Source organism: Cnephaeus nilssonii, assembly GCF_951640355.1.
Source record: "Cnephaeus nilssonii genome assembly, chromosome: 5".
Taxonomy (NCBI): domain Eukaryota; kingdom Metazoa; phylum Chordata; class Mammalia; order Chiroptera; family Vespertilionidae; genus Cnephaeus; species Cnephaeus nilssonii.
In genome coordinates, this window is record NC_137076.1 from 75,196,553 (window position 1) to 75,215,292 (window position 18,740).

Below are 18,740 nucleotides of genomic sequence, written 5' to 3' on the forward strand. Positions count from 1 at the left end.
TCCCCCAAGAATCCTTACCACAGAGCCAACTGGAAACAAAGCTCCCCTAGGAAGTTTTCTCACAAGAGTGTCCCTCTCAGCAGTCTGGCTTGGGAGTAGGCATGTAGGTACAGAGACCTTGGATGTGATAACATAAGACCAAGTCATTTAAGCTACCACCCCTTAGAGAGAGGATGGACACATCCGAGGGAGCCCTTGTTGCTACTAAAATCAGATAGCTAGGAAGGGAGGAGTCGCATGCATAAGGTGCTACCTGCCCTGCTCATGTCCTGGGTTCCTGAGAGTCACGGGAGGTAAAAAATGGTGAAGGTCACCCTGGCCAGTATGGCTCATTGGTTGGAGTGTCAGCCCGCACATTGAAGGGCCATGGGTTCAATTCCTGATCAAGAGCACGTACCTAGGTTGCGGTTCGCTCCCTGCCTCCCAGTCGGGGTGCATGTGGGAGGCAACCAGTTGATGTGTCTCTCTCATATCAATGTTTCTCTCCCTCTCTTCCTCCCTTCCACTCTTTCTGAAAAGCAATGGAAAAAAATATCCTCAGGTGAGGATAAAAAAAAGTGAAAGGTCTCTGAAAACTTTAGAACAACTGAGAAGTGATTATCATTATTACTACCCTACCATCCTGTCCTTGCACCGCCCTTAAAGACACTGGTGCCAGGGCATCCTGTCCTGGGCACTGAGGAAGTGCTCCTTCTCCCTGAACTCTCCACAGAGGGGCTTGCAAAGGGCATTGCATGCCAGTCCCAACATGCTAAAAAACAACAAAACGGAGATGCCATGGGAAGCTAAGCTTGGGAAATGCTGCATATTACAGCCCATTGTTGACAATCATACTTAGCGTCTTAAAGACCTTGAGAGATTCTGCAGTAAAAACATCAACAATGGCAAAACTAGCTCAATACTGAGTCCGGCATTTGCCTGGTGTAGTACTTTCCTAGGGCTGCTGTAATCAAGTTCCACAAATTGGTGGTTTAAAACCAGAGAAATTAATTTCTCACAGTTCTGGAGACCAGAAGTCAGAAACCAAGGTGCTGGCAGAGCCATGCTGTCTCTGAAGGCTCCAGGGAGGAGCCTCCTTGCCCCTGCCCGGCTTCTGGTGGTTGCCAGCAATGCTTGGCGAACAGACTCACGGCTCCAGTCTCGGCCTCCATCATCACATGGTGTCCTCCCTATGTGTCTGTGACCAAATTCCCCCTTCTGATCAGGACATCACTCACTGGGTTAGGACCTATACAAAGCAATGTATAGCTTGTATTTAAGTCAAGAAACAACTATTGAGTAGTTACAGGCCCTGGGCTAGGGTTGTGAGGGATCTGGGGGTGAATGAGGGGAGGGTCTCTACTCTCAGGAAATGATTGACCTAATAGGATCCCCGATCTCTCAGAGAAGGTAGGGTATGCTAAACACTTCAAGAAAGAGCACGCAGGCTATAGGAACAATGTGAGTTAAGCCAGAGGTAAGGAAGCTGGGCTATGGTCTGGGACCATAACACTGGACCCAAGGTTGGGAGGACCATAGAGGGAAACATGGCAGAGAGCAGGTCTCAGGCAAACGGTGCATCATGTCACTAACAGTCTCCAGCCCCACTATGATTTAGCCTGGACTTCAGTTCCACTACTAATGTTAGTCCCTCTCACTTCACAGACTTAGTGAAGAGTGTCCAGGAGTCATATAGGGTGAAGTTGCAATTGGTCATCCAGTTGTAGCCTTGAGTCAGGTATGGGACTTAAACAACACAAAACAAAAATATCCTAGGTGTTGTGACCCAGAGGCTACCTCTCCAGACTTCTCCAGAATCTGCTGGGCCCAGTAAACTGAACAGAAACATTCAGAATGTTACTTATTTGCTTCTCTTTCAGCTCTAGCTCAAAGTCAAAGCTAAGGCCCCCAAACTTAAGTATCTGTGGGTAGACAATAGCATCTTCTGTGTTGAGGAATAATACTTTATTAAAACATTCACAGTGTCTCTATTATTTGTATACCCCTACACTGTTCTGGAGAAGATTAACAACCCCACTGCCCAAGCCCATGAATTCTCAGACAGAGAAATACTTTCAAGCAACCTGCAAGGTTCACTTTTCCTTCCTTGCTGCCAGGTTATAAGCATTGACATTAAGGAACTGGGCTATTTCAGGGATTCTCAAACACTCAACTTTGACAGAAACAAGCAAGAAAGACATCAGTGCAAATAGGAAGAAAAACGTTTATGTGATGTCAAGACAAATTTGCCAGTACAAACCCAAAGGAAGTGCTGGTCAGCCAGTGTGAAAGCTGCTGCTTCAAGATGAGTAGAGTACAGCCTGACCAAGCCTTTGCTCATCCTCAGACAGCCTCAGTATTCTAGACTGTTTTGTGTCTTTGAGAAAAATATACATAGTTCTCTCATACCCCAATCTTACTATTTAGAAACAGTTCTAACACAAGGACAGGAAGATTCCAAAATAATGTGATTCCACAATGCAAATTAATTCCACACATTCACACTTAGAAATACTGACATGAATTGAATAGTAATCAAAAGCAAAGTTCATGTCACCTTCTCTCCTTGTTGTTATTTCTCTTCAACTCACATGGTCATCACACCCATTGTGAACACAACTTTCAATAAGAAATGTGCCTTCCTTGCCCCACCCACCTTCGTCCAATTTATTTTAGTTTTTCTACCCAAATAATGCAGTTTTAACCTATGGATGCAATTCAGAGGACATGGACAATAGCAGCCCAGAGACAACAGCAAATGAGAATGGAAGCCAGAAGTTCATCCTAGAACTAGATTACCTACATCCTTTGAATCCAAGATTCCAGCACCATGGACAGCAGCAAACACCTAGTTTGATTAGTCCACTAATATAATGTGGAAAATTTAGGTCTCCAAGCTCTAGAAACACACTTTGACAAAAATGGCCATTCTATGTCTTTCATTGTAGTATACAAAATAAGAGCTAAACAGGAGGCAGGAATATGTTACATCTGGGAGTCAACATGGAATTTGCTCACTTTTTAAAGATTGCCACTTTTCGGAGACATTGCCACAGAGAAGGTGTGGTTAAATCTAAAACCAAAGGCCAGACATATGAAAAAATGTTCCATGTCACTAATCATCAGAGAGATGCAAATTAAAACCACAGTGAGGTATCACCTCACACCTGTCAGAATGGCTACCGTCAATAAATCAACAAACAACAAGTGCTGGTGAGGGTGTGGAGAAAAGGGAATCCTCATGCACTGTCGGTGGGAATGCAGACTGGTGCAGCCACTGTGGAAACAGTATGGATAGTTCTCAAAAAATTAAAAGTGGAACTGTTTTTTTGACCTAGTGATCCCACTTCTAGGAATATATCTTAAGAATCCCGAAACACCAATCAGAAAGAATATATGCACCCCTATGTTCATAGCAGTATTATTTATTTATTTTTTATTATTTTTTTTTTACAGTCTCCAAGCAGTATTATTTATAATAGCCAAGATCTGGAAATAGCCCAAGTGCCCATCAGTGGATGAGTGGATAAAAAAGCTGTGGTACATTTACACAGTGGAATACTATGCAGCTGTAAACATGAAGAAACTCTTATGCCTTGTGACAGCATGAATGGACCTGGAGATTATTATGCTAAGTGAAATAAACCAGTCAGAGAAAGACAAATACCATATGATCTTACTATTATGTGGAATCTAAAGAACAAGATAAACTGATGAACAAAATAAAACCAGAGGCATGGATACATGGAACAGACTGACAGATGTCATAAGGGAGGGTGTTGGGGGGAGGGGACTGGATAATAGCTGAAAATATTAGCCAAAGAGCATATATGCACAGCCCATGGACACAGACAACAATGTGGTGAAGGTCAGGGGAGGGGGCGGGGGCTGGGCAGAGACAGGCAAAGAGGGGGAACATGGAGGAACACCTGTAATGGTGTCAACAACAACAACAAAAAGAAAACCAAAGGCCCGATCCTAGACCAAGAACTCACTTTGGTTTCTGACTTCATCTTCCCTTCAATTAAGGGATGACTGGTGATGATTTCATAAACCATACAAAAGACATTCCTTTATTAGAGACTGGGTATTGCTGAAGGACAATAAGGGAAACTTAAATTTCCACAGAAAGATTTCAGAAATTACTACCCATATACTTACCTCAGAGACCAGAAAACAAATGTGCTAAGGAACTCTGGCAGGGAAAACAGGAAATCACAGAATTGTTTTCAAAAGGGAAAGTAATTGGTTATTTCTATTTCAGCTTAGCTAAAGCTGTAAAATCTAATCAGAAATATTTTTCACAGTGGCATCTTTTCCAAGATATTGAAATACCTCAAAACATAAACCATTTTCTATTGTTGGTGCTGTTTTTGCTGGGTGAAACTAAATAATTATATCAAACTGCACTAAAAATAAAATAAGGCTTCTTGCAAGAGACTGTAAACATGATCATGAGTGAGCCAGTTCCCAACCACCACCTCTGATACTTGAAGGAAGAAGACATAGTTCTCTCAAGCAAACCTGACACTCAGTTCTTGAGTCCCCGGAAGCCAAATGCCAAACAGTCAGCACCCAGAAAAGGCCACATGAAATTTCAAAGAACAGGCTTCCCACATTCTGAAGTTCATCTTAGCTTCAACAAACTACTTCCAAGACATCAACACGAGAATGAAATGGGTATGAATGCATTTTTCCTACCTTTTCTTCTTGTGACTTCAAAGCTTCTCAATTCCTGCAAGAAAAGAAAGGCTTTGTGTTTTTGAAGAATAATTCATGTGCACAGTTACTTGCAAACATCCCACCCTTTACTAGCCATTTATTCACACAAAGGTGAACAATGTCATAAGAACATGACATTCAGCAATGCTGGATGGGTCTTAAACTCTCAACACACACATATCTGTAAAGGTAAACAACTTGTTGCTTGGGGGACTTAGGGGAAAATATTATTAATTGTGCAGTTTTAAATGAGCAGAGCCAACTCTCATGGTCTTCCTTATGTGGAATCTGAGCTGGTACCAGGTGGAAGACTCCACCTAGACTGCAGGTGCTTTGAAGGGCCTGGGGAAAACACCGATAGTCAAGGGCCAGTTATCTCACCAGCAGCAGGTTCCAATCAGTGGTGCCACAGCGAAGACCACTATTGCTTGTGTAGGTCACTGGCATGATCTGGTGATTGATTATGCTCAATTCAATAGTTTCCCAAGGGTAGGATCTATGGACAATATGGAATGCCAGTCCATGCCACTGACTACATTAAGCCCTTGGTTTTTCTAAATTCAATCTCATCTTCCTGCTATATGTAGGGCAATAAGCAAAGTATTTTAGAAGTTACATAGGTAAAACACACTGAGTTCCCGCTTTGAAGATATTCGCAGTTGAACAGGAGGCTACAGAACAAACATGAATTACTGAAAAATAAAGGGGTTATTTTTCCTTGATAAATATTCACACTCAGCTGGAAAGGGACTTGTAAAAGAACCTTTGAACGCAGCACTGAAGAAGGGCAGGCTTTCAGATAGGAATAAGGGAGGGAGGGAGAGATAATAGCTTAACGAAAGGTAGGGTTTAGAATGCCCAGGAAGCAGAAAAACACCCAGTGAGAAGTAATAGGGGGAAAGGGCTGAAAACATATATTGTAGTTTCATAACTACATAAAGTATCTACAATTCATCATAAATGACCAGCTTACTCTCAAAAGCCTACTATTAAGAGTAAGCTGAAAATCCATGCTAGTAACTGAAGAAGCTAAAACACCAAACTTGGGCCAACTCTTCACCATCACAACCAAGAAGACCATTCAGTGCCAGGCCAGCACTTTTTAAAGAAATGACATGGTCTTTCATACCTTAGCATTCTTGTCTAGTATCCTTTTGGGGTCAGGAGGGGAAGTGATATCAGAGAGAAAACTGAGGAGGCACTGAGAAGTTTGTCCTCCCCAAACTACACTCTCTGACTGCCACCTCTGCAATGAGTCTAAAGCCCAGTGGAGGCCAATGAAAGATGCATGTTATAGGCCAGCAGCCAGCAGCATAGCACAACGAACCAGTGAGCTTCCGGAATGCTGGCTCCTGAGGGACACTCACACCTCAGGGCTCAGAAGAGGGAGCATGGCCAGTGCTAAGTGTACTGAGAGGTATGGTAGCCACAAAGCACAGCATGCATAACACAAACCCAGCTCCTCCCACGCTGCTCCTCAGCTCCCTGCTCCACAAATAACTAGTATTTGTGGAACAGGGAAAATTAATAATCAACTTTTATGGCTCTAGAAAAAAACTTCATGGAAGTTTCATTACAAATGCATAAAATTTATAAATTAGCTTAGAGAAAGCTAACTGTGGTATAATGTTGTACCTTCTTATCTAGCAACATGGTATTTTCAATAATTGGTCCAAGTCTACTTTCATTTCTTTCAAGAGTTTTTTTTTATCATTTTCCTTTAAGTATTTTGAATATTTTGTTTTTGTTATCATAAATGAAATTTCTCTTCCATTATATCTTCTAACTCATTTTTATTTGTAAATATGATGGCAATTGATTTTTATATATTAATTTTATAACCAGTCACTTGACTAAATATCTTATTGCTTGTAATAGTTTTTCCATTGATTATTTTGGGGTTTCTATTTATATAACCTATAAATAGCAATGATTTTATTTTCATTTCCTATGTCTCTAGTTGCTTTCTCTTATCTTATTGCTTTAGCTAACCCTTAATTTAATGTTAAATACTGTGGACATAGTGGGCATCCTGGTCTTGTTTCTGACTTTGAGAAAAAAACTTTAGTGTTTGCCTATTAAATAAAATGTTTATTATAATAATGAAATCCATACATACTTTTAAATAAATATTTAAAGAAACAAATGGCCCAGCGTGTTCCCTACTTATTCACTGCCTCTTTCCCTCCACTAGAATGTGAGTATCTTTTCCAGTTTTGCATCCTCAGTGCTACATTAGAACAGATGCTCTTACACATTTGTTGAGTGGAAAAAAAAAATGTGTGTTGAATTTTATCAAAGACTTTCTCTGCATTTATGGAAATGATTATATGATATTTTTTCCTCCTTAGCTCTATTAATTTGATGACTTATTTAGTAGATTTCATAGTATTCAATTATCCCTGTATTTCTGGAATAACTTTTCTTTTAAAAAAATTCTTTCTTTTCTTTCTTTATATTTTTTATTGAAGTAACATTGGTTAATAACATTTTATAAATTTCAGGTGAATATTATAATTCAATATCTGTATACTGTATGTGTGCTCACCCACCAAAAGTCTAGCTTTAATTTGTCACTATATATTTGATCCCCTTTACCCATTTCACCCTCCCCCAAACCCCTTCCCCTCTAATAACCACCAATCTGTTGTCCATATCTATGAGTTTGTTTGCTCCTTTTCTGTTTTATAATCCACATATGCATGAAATCATATGGTTTTTATCCTTTTCTGTCTGACTTATTTCCTTAGCAAAATACCCACACAGTCCAGCTATGTTGTTACAAATGGCAATATTTTACCTTTTTATGGCTGAGTGGTATTCCATTGTGTATACAGTTCTATATATACCACTGTGTATTTTTAAAAACATGTTGCTGAATTCTGTTTTCTATGATTTAAATATATTCTTACATTAACACTCATAAGTGAGAGTAGTCTATAACTTTTAGGTATTGTTTTTCTCAGTCAGGAATTAAAATGATACTAGTTTCATGTAATGTATTTGGAAGTTTTCCTTTATTTTGCTCTGAATAGTTTAAAAATGAGATTATCTGATCTTTAAAGGTTTCTTCAACTTCATTTCCAGGTATTTAATAAAATGGGAGGAAGGGGGAAGGTCAGAGAGGTTAAAACTTCTCCAAGTTTTGGTCAACGGCCAGCTGAGATTTAAATTCTAAAAATCTTATTCCAAAGCTCCTGCACATAACATTCCATCTTTATTTAATTCATAAAGACAGTGTGAAAATTAGATGAAATAAACTGCTTCAGGCTATAAAAGAATACCTTGTATTAAGCCAATCCTTCTATTAAGAAAAAACTATAAAAGTTGTTTAAGAGGTTTTTAAATTCTCAACAATAACAACAAAAAAAGTTTTTTGAAGGCACATAAGAGCAACAAAAGCAGCCAAAATTTAAAGAGCCAATATTTGGAGAGAAGAAAAGTCCATTGAAGTGAGTCCCATATTCACTGCCACATTTTTCCTTTGGGGCATTTGCAGTTTTGTATAGAAGCCAAACAGAAAGTGATGCTTTGGAGCTTTAAAAAGTCTCACTGGGGGTACATGGGTTGTGGCTACTGAAGTATCCAGAACTTGAGCATCTAAAACCCGGGGAAAAGAACCAGAAAGAAGTGAGCCCAATATTCTCCAAACAGCTTCCTCTTGCGTTATATGGTTATACCTGAGCTGCACATAAAGGGCAAGAAGTTGAGAAAAAAAGCAAAAACACAAACAAACAAACAAAAACCCCAACAACAACACAAAAAACCAACACAAACAAGCAAACAATAACTAGCTTCAAATAAGCTAAAAAACTAAGCATAGATTTTGACAATATCATGATGCTACAGGGACAAAAAATTAGGCTGTCCAAAAAAAGAGGAGCCCTAGTAAACGTAGCTAACTTTCAGTTAAGATCATATATTTTCAAAGAACTTCTATTCCTGAGCAGATCAAAGAAAAGTAAATCTTCTGTGGAAGACAATAAGTTACCCACAGACTTTACAATTTCTCATATGTAATGTCCAGCAAACAATTCAAAATTAATAGGCATTGCAGGAAATGGGATCAAATGACTAAAATCCAATAAAGTAGACAGCAGATACAGACCCACAGGTTATCCAGATTTAGAATTATCAGACACAAGCTCTAGAATAATTATGACTAATATGTTCAGGAAAATAAAAGAAAATATGTTAAATTTCACCATGAAATTGGAGTATATTAAAATAAGAATCAAATGGATATTCTAGAACTGAAAATTAAATAACTGAAAGAATTTTTTATTGACCAGGGATCAAATTCACAACCCTGGCATATTGGGATAATACTCTAACTAATTGAGCTACCCAGTCAGGGCCTAACAGATAAATTTAATAGCAGCTTAAACATAACTAAAGAGAGAACTAGTAAAATGGAAGCTAGGTCAGTAGAAAATAACCAAACTAAAGATCTGAAAGAGAGAAATAAAAAATGAAAAATACAGAAGAATATGAGAGACATTATGGCACATGGTGAAATGGTCTAACAAGCGTGTAATTGAAGTTTCAGAGTGAAAGGAAAGGGGAAAATAGGTAGAATCAATATTTGAAGTGATATTGGTTGAGAATTTCCAAAATTAATGAAAGGCATGAAACCAGAGATTTAGGAAGCTCTAAAAGCCCAGTAAGATAAATACAAAGAAAACCATCAACAGGTACTCAAAGAAAAACACTTGAATATACAAAGAGAGAAAAAAGTCTTAAAAATGGCCAGAGGGAAAGCAGAGGGGGTGAAAAGGGTATATTACTTACAAAGGAGCAACAATAAGACTGATGGCTGACTTTTCAGGAAAAAATAATGGATTCAGAAAACAAATGACATCTTTAAAATTCTGAAAAACACTTAGAAATCTAAACTCAGTGAAAATATGGGAATTCATAAGATAAAATAAAGACTTATATAAACAAACAAAAACTGAGAATACTTTGCCAGCAGATTAATAGTAAGAGCAATAAAAGGAAACACTGAACAAAAGGAAAATTTTGAGATGAATGCACAGTTATGCAAGAAGGAACAAAGAACATAAATAAGGAAGGTTAAAAATCAAGAAATCTAATTTTGGCCCTAGCTGGTTTGGCTCAGTAGATAGTGCTTTGGCCTGCGGACTGAAGGGTCCCAGATTCAATTCTGGTCAAGGTCACATGCCCAGGTGGCAGGCTTGATCACCAGTAGGGGGCATGTAGGAAGCAGCTGATCAATGATTCTCTCTCATCATTGATGTTTCTCTCTCTCTCTCCCTCTCCCTTCCTCTCTGAAGTCAATAAAAATATATTTTTTAAAAGAAATCTAATTTTGGCTATTTAACACAACATCAATAACGTCTTCCTAGGTAATAATAGTTGGAAAACTAAAATTAATGCAATATGATCACAAATGGTCTGGAGTTCAAATGGAATTGAATATGAAAATGTCCTATTACTATCCAAAAAAAAAAAAAAAAGAAGAAGAAGAAGAAGATAAAATTAGTGCTATGAGGTCAAAGGAATGAGATTTAAAAAATAACAAAAAAAAACTGATAGATTTAAAAAAAAAAAAGACAAGAAAGGACAGGGGAAGAAAGAAACCAAGAACAGAAGGGAAAATGTGTTAAATTTAAGTCCATTTAAAAAAAAGTAGACTAAATAATCCAACTAAAATACAAATGTTGAAATACTAGATAAAACAAAATTCAATTATTTGCTACCTATAAGAGACACACCATAAATAAAAAGATACAAAAAGGTTGAAGGTAAAAAGATACAAAAGATAAACCATAGTAATGCCAATTAAAATAAAGTTGGTGTAGACAATGTAGACTCTAAAACAAGAATTATTATTAGTGACAAAGAAGATGATTCATAAAGATAAAAAGGATATTTTAATAGGAATACATAGAAATTCTAAATTTATACACATATAATAGCATATACTAAATATATATAAAGTCAAAACTAAAAGAACTGCCCTCTAGTGTGGCTCAGTGCGTGAACATAGACCTCTGAACCAGGAGGTCATGGTTCAATTCCCAGTCAGGGCTCATGTTCAGGTTGCGGGCTCAATACCCAGTAAGGGGCGTGCAGGAGGCAGCCAATTGATGATTATCTGTCATCATTGATGTTTCTACCTATCTCTCCCTCTTCCTGCCTCTCTGAAATCAATAAAAATATTTTTTAAAAAAACACTGTAAGAACTAAAAGAAGAAATCTACATTGACAAATCCACAATAGTTGGAGAATTTAAGAAACCTCTGTAACTAACTCATAGAGTAAGTAGAGAAAAAAACAGTAAGGCTATAGAAGATTTGAACCTCATGAACAAACTTGACCTAGTTGATGTACATCAAACACTGTGCCCCAAAACTACATACTGCACAATATTTCAAGTATCCATTCAACATTTATAAAAACTAGTCATATGCTGAGTCATCCGGATGTTTCAATGAGTTTCAAACTATTAAAATCATACAGAGAACATACATATTTTTCTGACTGTAGAGAAATTAAATTAGAAATTAATAACAGAAGACTATAGAAAAAAATGTCCAAATATCTGATCCATGAATCTAGAAGTATACTGTATAATTTCCTAAAGAAAATCACAAAGAAAATGAGAAGATATTTTGAATTGAATGATGACTGAATAATAGCATTTAAAAAATTATGGGATGTGGCTAAAGCAGTAGTTAGAGGGAAATTATAGCCTTAAATGCATGTAGAAAAAAGTAAAGGCTAGAAATTGATGACCTAAACATCTATCTCTAAAAGCTAGGAAAAGGACAATTTAAGCCCATAAACAGTAGAGGGGAAAAATAAGTTAGGAGCAGAAATCAATGAATTATAAGAGAAAAAAACTAATACCACAAAATTTTAAAGCCAACAGTTGGTTCTTTGAAAAGATAATAAACTTGATAAATTCCTAAGAAGGCTGATCAAGAAAACAGAGAAAAACATATATAGAATTAAAAATCAAGCAAGAAACCACATATATCCAGTTTCTGAGTTTATGACAAAGGTGTCAACTCCATACAGCTGTACCCCGACAACTTTGGTGAAGTAGTTTGCCTCCTAAGCCTCAGTTTGTTCATCTGCAAAATCAGGCCATGATGGTGCCTTCCTCACAGAGTAGCTGTGATGATTAAGTGAAACAACAATAAGCCTGTACCATGCTGAGCATGGTGGTTGGCACACATTCATCCTCCTGGTGGCTGTCATCATCACTACCACCATTAATGAAGTTAACTAACGGAGAGGGATGGTAAAATCATTTGGGGGAGGCAATGAGTTCAATGGCTCCATCAGTTATTGAGGCTAAATAAAAATCTGTCTTTCCCGCCTCGGCTCAGTGGTTAGAGCGTCAGTCAGCCTGAGCACTGGAGGGTCTCGGGTTCAATTCCTGGTCAAGGGGGAATGTGGGAGGCAACCAGTCAATGTGTCTCTCTCATATCAATGCTTCTCCCCCGCCTCCCTCTAAAAGTCAATGGAAAAAACATCCTCATTCCTTGGGTAAGGATTAATAAAAAAACACACCTGTCTGTCCAGTACTTGAAAATCAACCCCCCAAAAGCTGTAGCAGAACTGAATAGAACACAGCTCACTGGAATAACTGACACCAAGGCCCTGGGTTCATTGCCTAAGGGAAAAATTATTTGCTGCAGAAGCTTCAAACAAGACGGTTATAAATGAGAGCTAGCGCATGGGCATTACTTAATGACTAAATTTCTTTAACTAAAAATCTAATTTTATTATGGTATAAATCACACTTTCTTGAAGGAGGGAATTAATTTTAGATTTTTCATTCACTGTTCATAACCTTTCCACGAATTTGACAGCCAAATCATTTTAAATGTCATTTAACCAATACAATACAACAGCTTTATTCCTCATTGTACCCTTCCCAGATCCATTATCTTCCACTATAATGTAGAGGAGCTTAAGTAAAAAATTACCATTCCATAAAGCTGTATTTTACTGTGCCGTTGAACTGCATAATCTTTATTTTTGAATCAATATAATGTGAGGGCTGAGTAGTATTTTTCATAATCCAAAAATCTATTACAGATCCTCAGCTTGAGAGCTGCTGAAAAAGCATGAATGAGGAGCCTCAGACTCCATGCCAGGGGGGCCTTCTCACTTCCACTCCAGGCTGTGCTCCGAGCTCAGGCTGCGCACGAGGCTCAGGAAAAGGGTGGTGTAGCGCAGGCCCAGACCACAGTCACACCTCCTCATCCACCCCTGATGACAGGGTAAGTCTCAGTCTGTCACTTGAAATATTAAGGGATTCTGTGGCTTCTGGGAAAATGTTGGCTGTGTAGGTTAGGAAAATGGGGCTCAAAAGTACCCACTAGTAAGAAGAGATGCCAGGAAAGTTAAGCTGAAAGGAGCGCGACATGGCCAGGTCTTTGTAGACAAAGCAGAGGTGAGCCTGGCACAGATGGGGCACAACCTGCTCAGGTGGGCAGCTGTCGGCCGGCCCTCTGCCCCTGCCAGTGTCCTGATGGTGAGCCCAGGGCCCAGCCTCAGAGGAGCTGAGGACACGCCCTTCCTCAGAGTTCTCTAGGCCCCAAGTGCCTGAAGCAGCTACAAAAGGAAGCCCACGCGTTCAATTTATAAACCATTCGATACAGTGGAGATGGAAGCTGTGCTATCAGGGCTAATTCAGACTGAAATTCTGACATCTAAATTCTACTTTATTCACTTCTGAGATGCTCTTAAAACTAATGCTTCTTTAACAACCCTTCCTGCGATTTTTCATTCGTTCATTTGAATTTTAAAAGTTTGACTCTAACCACTTCCATTTTTTGCTAGCAAGACCCCATTCTGCAATTGAAATCTTCACCTGGACGGGCAGGATACAGCTAAATGAAGCGATGCCTTACGTGGCCTGTGTTCCGTCACTGGCTCCCGTTTCCTGAGCCCACACCGAGCACTTTGTACACTTTATCTCACCGGTATCATCCAGTTAAAAGCAGAAGGAAAACCTCCCATTGTTAGATTTCCCAGCACAACATGCCTGGGCCTTAAAGCCAGATAAAGAAAGGGTTAGGGAATTAACCTTACACTCAAGGCTGGTTTGAGGGCCAAGTGGATAATCCCGCTAACAGCAGAGTTTTCTGGGCAAGTGTTCAAGGGAAATGCCAGCACGGACGTGCCAGCTCTGGAGAAATGCCACCCAGGCAAGAGGTCAGCGCTCACCTGCGGCCTCACAGAGAACGGCCCGAGTCCTCGGGGTGGATGGGCTATCGATGCCTTACAGGCAGGCTGCAGGCGGGAGAGGCACGGGCGGCATCTGAACCCCAAGATGCTTAGGTAGCTGAGGGAGTTGCTTTGGCCTGTCAGCCAGCTTCACCCACAACCTGCCCAATCAGGTGAGGCCTTGCTGCCTTTCTCAGGAGACCACGAACAGAAGGGGTGGGGCTGGGCATGACAGCACAGGCAAAGGAAGTGAGTGACCTGCACTGGGCTGAACCATGGCTGACACCGTAAGATCTGTGTCCCTTGTATTTCCCATCCAATAACAAATGGATCAGTGTAAGCAAACTAGTGCTTACACAGGACAGGAGAGTGTAAACAGAGGTTTATCAAGACAAACGGCAGAGACCACGTATAGACAATTTTGAAAAAATATTAGAAACCTCTTTGTGATTGAGGTGCAAGTCATCTATTTTGTTTGTTTTTTGGTTGTTGTTGTTTTTAAATCACTTTTATGAAGCTACTATAGCCTCCCTGTGGCACACAAGGGAGGAACATCAATTTTATTATATGTCCCTGAGGGATCCTGTGAAACAAGACCCTCGCAGCCTCCAGGAAGTCTGAATAACCTGCTTTTGGTCCTGACTACTCCACCAGCTGTAGCCCTGAGAGAGCCATCTCCCACCACAGTTTACCCATCTGTAAAATGGGGAGACCAGACAGCCCAGCCAGGGCGAATCAGAAGCATGGGCTGCGTCTCACAGGCCATTCTGCCCAATGCTTTCTGAGGCAGAGCAGAGGTTGCCCAGTATAGGAGAAAGCTGCGATACTCTAAAGAGAAAGGGGATGGATGGTAACTATAAAACACCAGATAGGAAAGGTAGTGTGAGGATATTTGCCAGGCCTTCAAAAATTAAGACCCGTTAGGAGTTAATTTTCTCATTTTTAAAAGTAAAGAATGAATAGACTATTATATGAGAATTTAGGGATTTTAAATTCTAATTTTTGAAACTCTATCTTAAAGGTTATTCATTTAAAAAATTTTTTTAAAAAGTTGACTCCAAATTTAAGGCAGTTTTCTGTGGCTAATCTCCCACAGCAACAAGTAAACATTAAAATTGCGTTTGACGGAATAAATGTCAAAGACTAATTGATCACTCCACCTTGTTAAACATAATCGCCTGCACACAGCCAGGCTAAGAGACCAAGAAGGAAAGAGGGGCCCTTTCCGGTTTAATCTCTCAGACAACCCAACAAATTAACGTTCTGATTTGGAAAATGATCCACATCTCGGCCTCCACACAAGCAATCACTGCGTGAGGGCCTCTCCTAACAATTAGCAGCCTGGGGCTCTGACTCAGCATGGGGAGGGGGGAGAGTAGGGGCCCTTCATGACAGTCACCTCCAGCGACACTAGCAGGACTCAGCAAGCCCAGCACATTGCGTGCCCTAAGAAAATCAGGACTGCCTTGTGGGTGTTCGGGGGAGGACAGATGGCCCCTAGGAGGAAAGGGGACAGGTTCACATGTTCATTATTCATCATACCCTCCAGGCACCTTCCAAAAAGATCATGTCACCTGCTTAGCATGACATTCAAACCTGCCCCGTTTTCCCTTTCTGCCAGCTGTAAGCCCAAGATGAGATTTACTGGTAGAATAGCCGGCATCTAGAAAATTAAAAGACAAAAGAGGAAGAAAGGCTACCCTCCAGCATGCTCCTCATGTCCACTTTTCATTCTTGCTTTTGTACGTGGAGTGGCCGGGGCAGGCATGGGGCAGGCATGGGGCGGGGGGGTGGGAGTAGTCACAAATGCAGATGATCCGACATAAAGATGCAAAATCTTGCAGAGCCCTGGTGGCGCAGGGGTGGGTGAGAGGGGGCAGCTGGGAAAATGGACTGCGAGGCAGTGTCTGATAGCAGTCAGGCTGAAACACGTGGTGTGGCCGACACCTAAGGACAGGCACCCTCTTCTCCCAAAAGGGGCAGTAAAGACCTTCTAATCCAACCAGAATCTCTCATCTTGCCCAGAAACAGGCCCCCTCCCCTCTGATCCTCCAGCTCGGTCAGTGACCCCTCTGCCCTCCAGGGCGCCCTGGCCTCCGAGGCGTGGCCTCCGCCTACCCTTCACTTCCTTTCTGGTCACTTCCAGCCTCCGTGGGCTCGGCTTTGCGCGTGCATTTTTGTCAGGCCTAATCCTCCTATGCCTACCACGTTGACTCTCCCCCAGACACCCTGATGGGTCTCCTGACCTATTCGTTTACTCATTTGGTCATGTATTCATTCATTCAACAAATATGTACGGTCCTGGGATACAGCAGTGCCAAGACAGCCGCAGCCCCTGTCCCCACAATGCTTATGATCTCACATGGAGAAACATACAACAAGCAAGCAAATGAGATTCATAAAACATGTATGTTACAAAGCTGCACGGTCAGAAATAAAACAGGGAGTGGGGACAGCGGGGAATGACAGAGGGGAAGGGTTTTGTATTTTAGATAAAGTGGCGGGGGGGGGGCACGGGAGGGAGCAGGGGGGAGGGCCCCCCAAGGGCTGTTGTTTGAGTGGAGACCTTCCCCGCTGGAGCAGGACCTTCCCTGCTCAGTCACCCCTTCTGTCCAATAAGCAGGCCCCTGTCCATCACCCGCTGCCCCTCAGAGCAGCAGCACCGGCGCTGAGAAGCGGTGGAGGAAGCAGCTGTGAGCATCTGGCCGTGAGCATCACCAGGGCAGCTCCGTCTGTGAGCCTCCACACCCTCCTCCTTGGATCTTCACAGCCCCCTGCTCCCACCGGAGGAGCCACCGACGCCTACTCCCTCCCACAAACCTTCACCACCCTGCTTCCGACCAGTGCTTGGTGATTTTTGATTGTTGTCTGAATAAATAATTGGCCTGGACTCCCATGGGCATCTGCTTTTGTACCGGGAGATAAATCCCCAAGCACACTTTAATTAGAAAGCACTTCCTTTGTACCGCTATAAAACTTATATTAAAAATGGAACTTAAAGTAGTTTAAATTAAGTGACTTATATATAATTAAAAAGCCTTTAAGGCACAATAAGGCTCTTTTTCAATTCCCTTTTATAGCAGAGTCAGAAAGGAAGGAAGGTGCCCGGTGGCTGGCGTGGCTGGATTGCTATTCACCGAGCGGCCGGCCCACCAAGAGTCCCAGGTAAAACCTACAGCTCCTCCCTGTCCTCCCCTGGCTTCTCAGGTGGGAGGCGCCACCAGCTTCAGGTTGCTCAGCTGCCAGGTGAGATTCAGGGCGGTGCCTCTGCGATTGTTGTGAGAACGAGCAAGGGGTGTGCAAAGAACACTCTGCACCACTCCGGGGCTGGAGCGCGCGCCGCCAGCTCAGGGCCAGGCCAGCCTCAGTCACCCCCACCCAGAGGGGCTGGTGTTGGGGCATGACACATGGACACCTCGTCCCCAACAGCCTGAATATTCTCTCTTCTAAAGAGCGGAGTCTGAGGAGGACGGTGGTGAGGGAAGTGTTTTGACGGAATTGCTTCCCTAGGCTAACCCAGTGATGAAAAGACCCAAACAGGCACAGCCCCGAACAATGAAGTGCAGTCTCTGGGGCTGGGACACGGGCATCAGTACTTTCTTGAAGCTGCAGATAATTCAATGTGAGGACAAGAGCGGGAACCACTGAGCACAAATATCTTACAACCTCTCCCCCAGTACTAGGTTCTCACTCTGCACGTCACTGCTCCTTACTGCCTCCTTGGTGCTGCAGCCTCCCGTGGGCCAGCGTGGCTTCCACCGGTGCTGGCAGGGGGCTGCTTGGTGTCACTGGCACAGAAACTACACAGGGAGGTGCCTAAGGAGGGACGGTGTTCTCTCTCAACAGGGATGATGCCATGTGAGCTCGCAGTCTCAGCAGCCCTGGGCGCAGGTAGGAAGGCAGGCAGGCGCAGCACCCAGAACTGATAAGCCGCTCTGGTGATGGGAGCGGGGTGACTGCCTGGAGGGCGTGAGCTGGCTGTCTGCAGCCCCGCAGACGCACAGCCGGGCCCTGGGCCCCGTACACTGAGCCCCAGCTGCAGATGCTCACCTCCAAGAGCTTCCGCTTCCTCAGCGCTAAGGTGAGATTCAGGTCGTGCCCATGAGATCCTTGTGACAACTGAGAGAGGAGGGTACAGGGAGCATCCACTGTTTGGTGGCTGCTGGAACTCACCAGTCTCCACCCACCCCCCCACCCCAAGACAGCACCTTCGGGACTGATGGGCATCATCCTGCCCCAGCACAAAATGGAAGAGGAGCTCACCCATGTTTCAGGGCCTCTGCGGGGGGGGGGGGGGGGGGAGGATGGAGGGGGGTGCAGGCAGGGCCCACAGTTCTGCTGTGACCAGTGGGCAATGACCAGGAAGATGGGGTGGAGCGAAGACTCCATTGGTGGCACAGGGTCAATCGAGAACCATCAACACCTGACCAGAGCTGTCCCCTCACACCTCCTCCTACGTGCAGCCAGGCTGGCATCCCTGATTTTCTCTCACCCTTTGGGGCTTCCCTTTGGCTCGCTGGCTCCAGCATCCGGAAATGCTGGAATCCCTTTCCCTCAGCTTTCTGTGGAATGGGCACTGTGTGTATCCCGCCCTGCCCAGCGAGCTGCCCCGCCCTCCTGGATCATGAGCAGCTTTGATCACTCCCCAGCCACGCCCATTCCATAGGTGGGGTGCCCTCTGGATGAGGCAGGCATGCCTCTGAAGGAGCCGCTGCCCATGACCACAGCGTGGCCAAGCTCTGTGCCCGTCTGCCTGGGGCTGTCCTACCCCTGGCAGGAGAGCCCTCCCCCTCGACCCCCCCACAGAAGGAGCATTTGGGCTTGTCTCT

At 42.6% G+C, this 18,740-nt stretch overlaps 1 protein-coding gene across 1 annotated transcript in view; it reads right to left on the bottom strand.

The window, feature by feature from the left end:
• FSTL4 (follistatin like 4) overlaps nt 1–18,740 on the bottom strand; it is a gene marked incomplete at its 3' end in the record, with an annotated part of 324,199 nt that overhangs the window by 285,769 nt on the left and 19,690 nt on the right. The window contains exon 3 of the mRNA XM_079773030.1: nt 4,681–4,714. Within this exon, the coding sequence (XP_079629156.1) occupies nt 4,681–4,714 (34 nt within the window). The remainder of the gene's footprint in view (nt 1–4,680; nt 4,715–18,740) is intronic.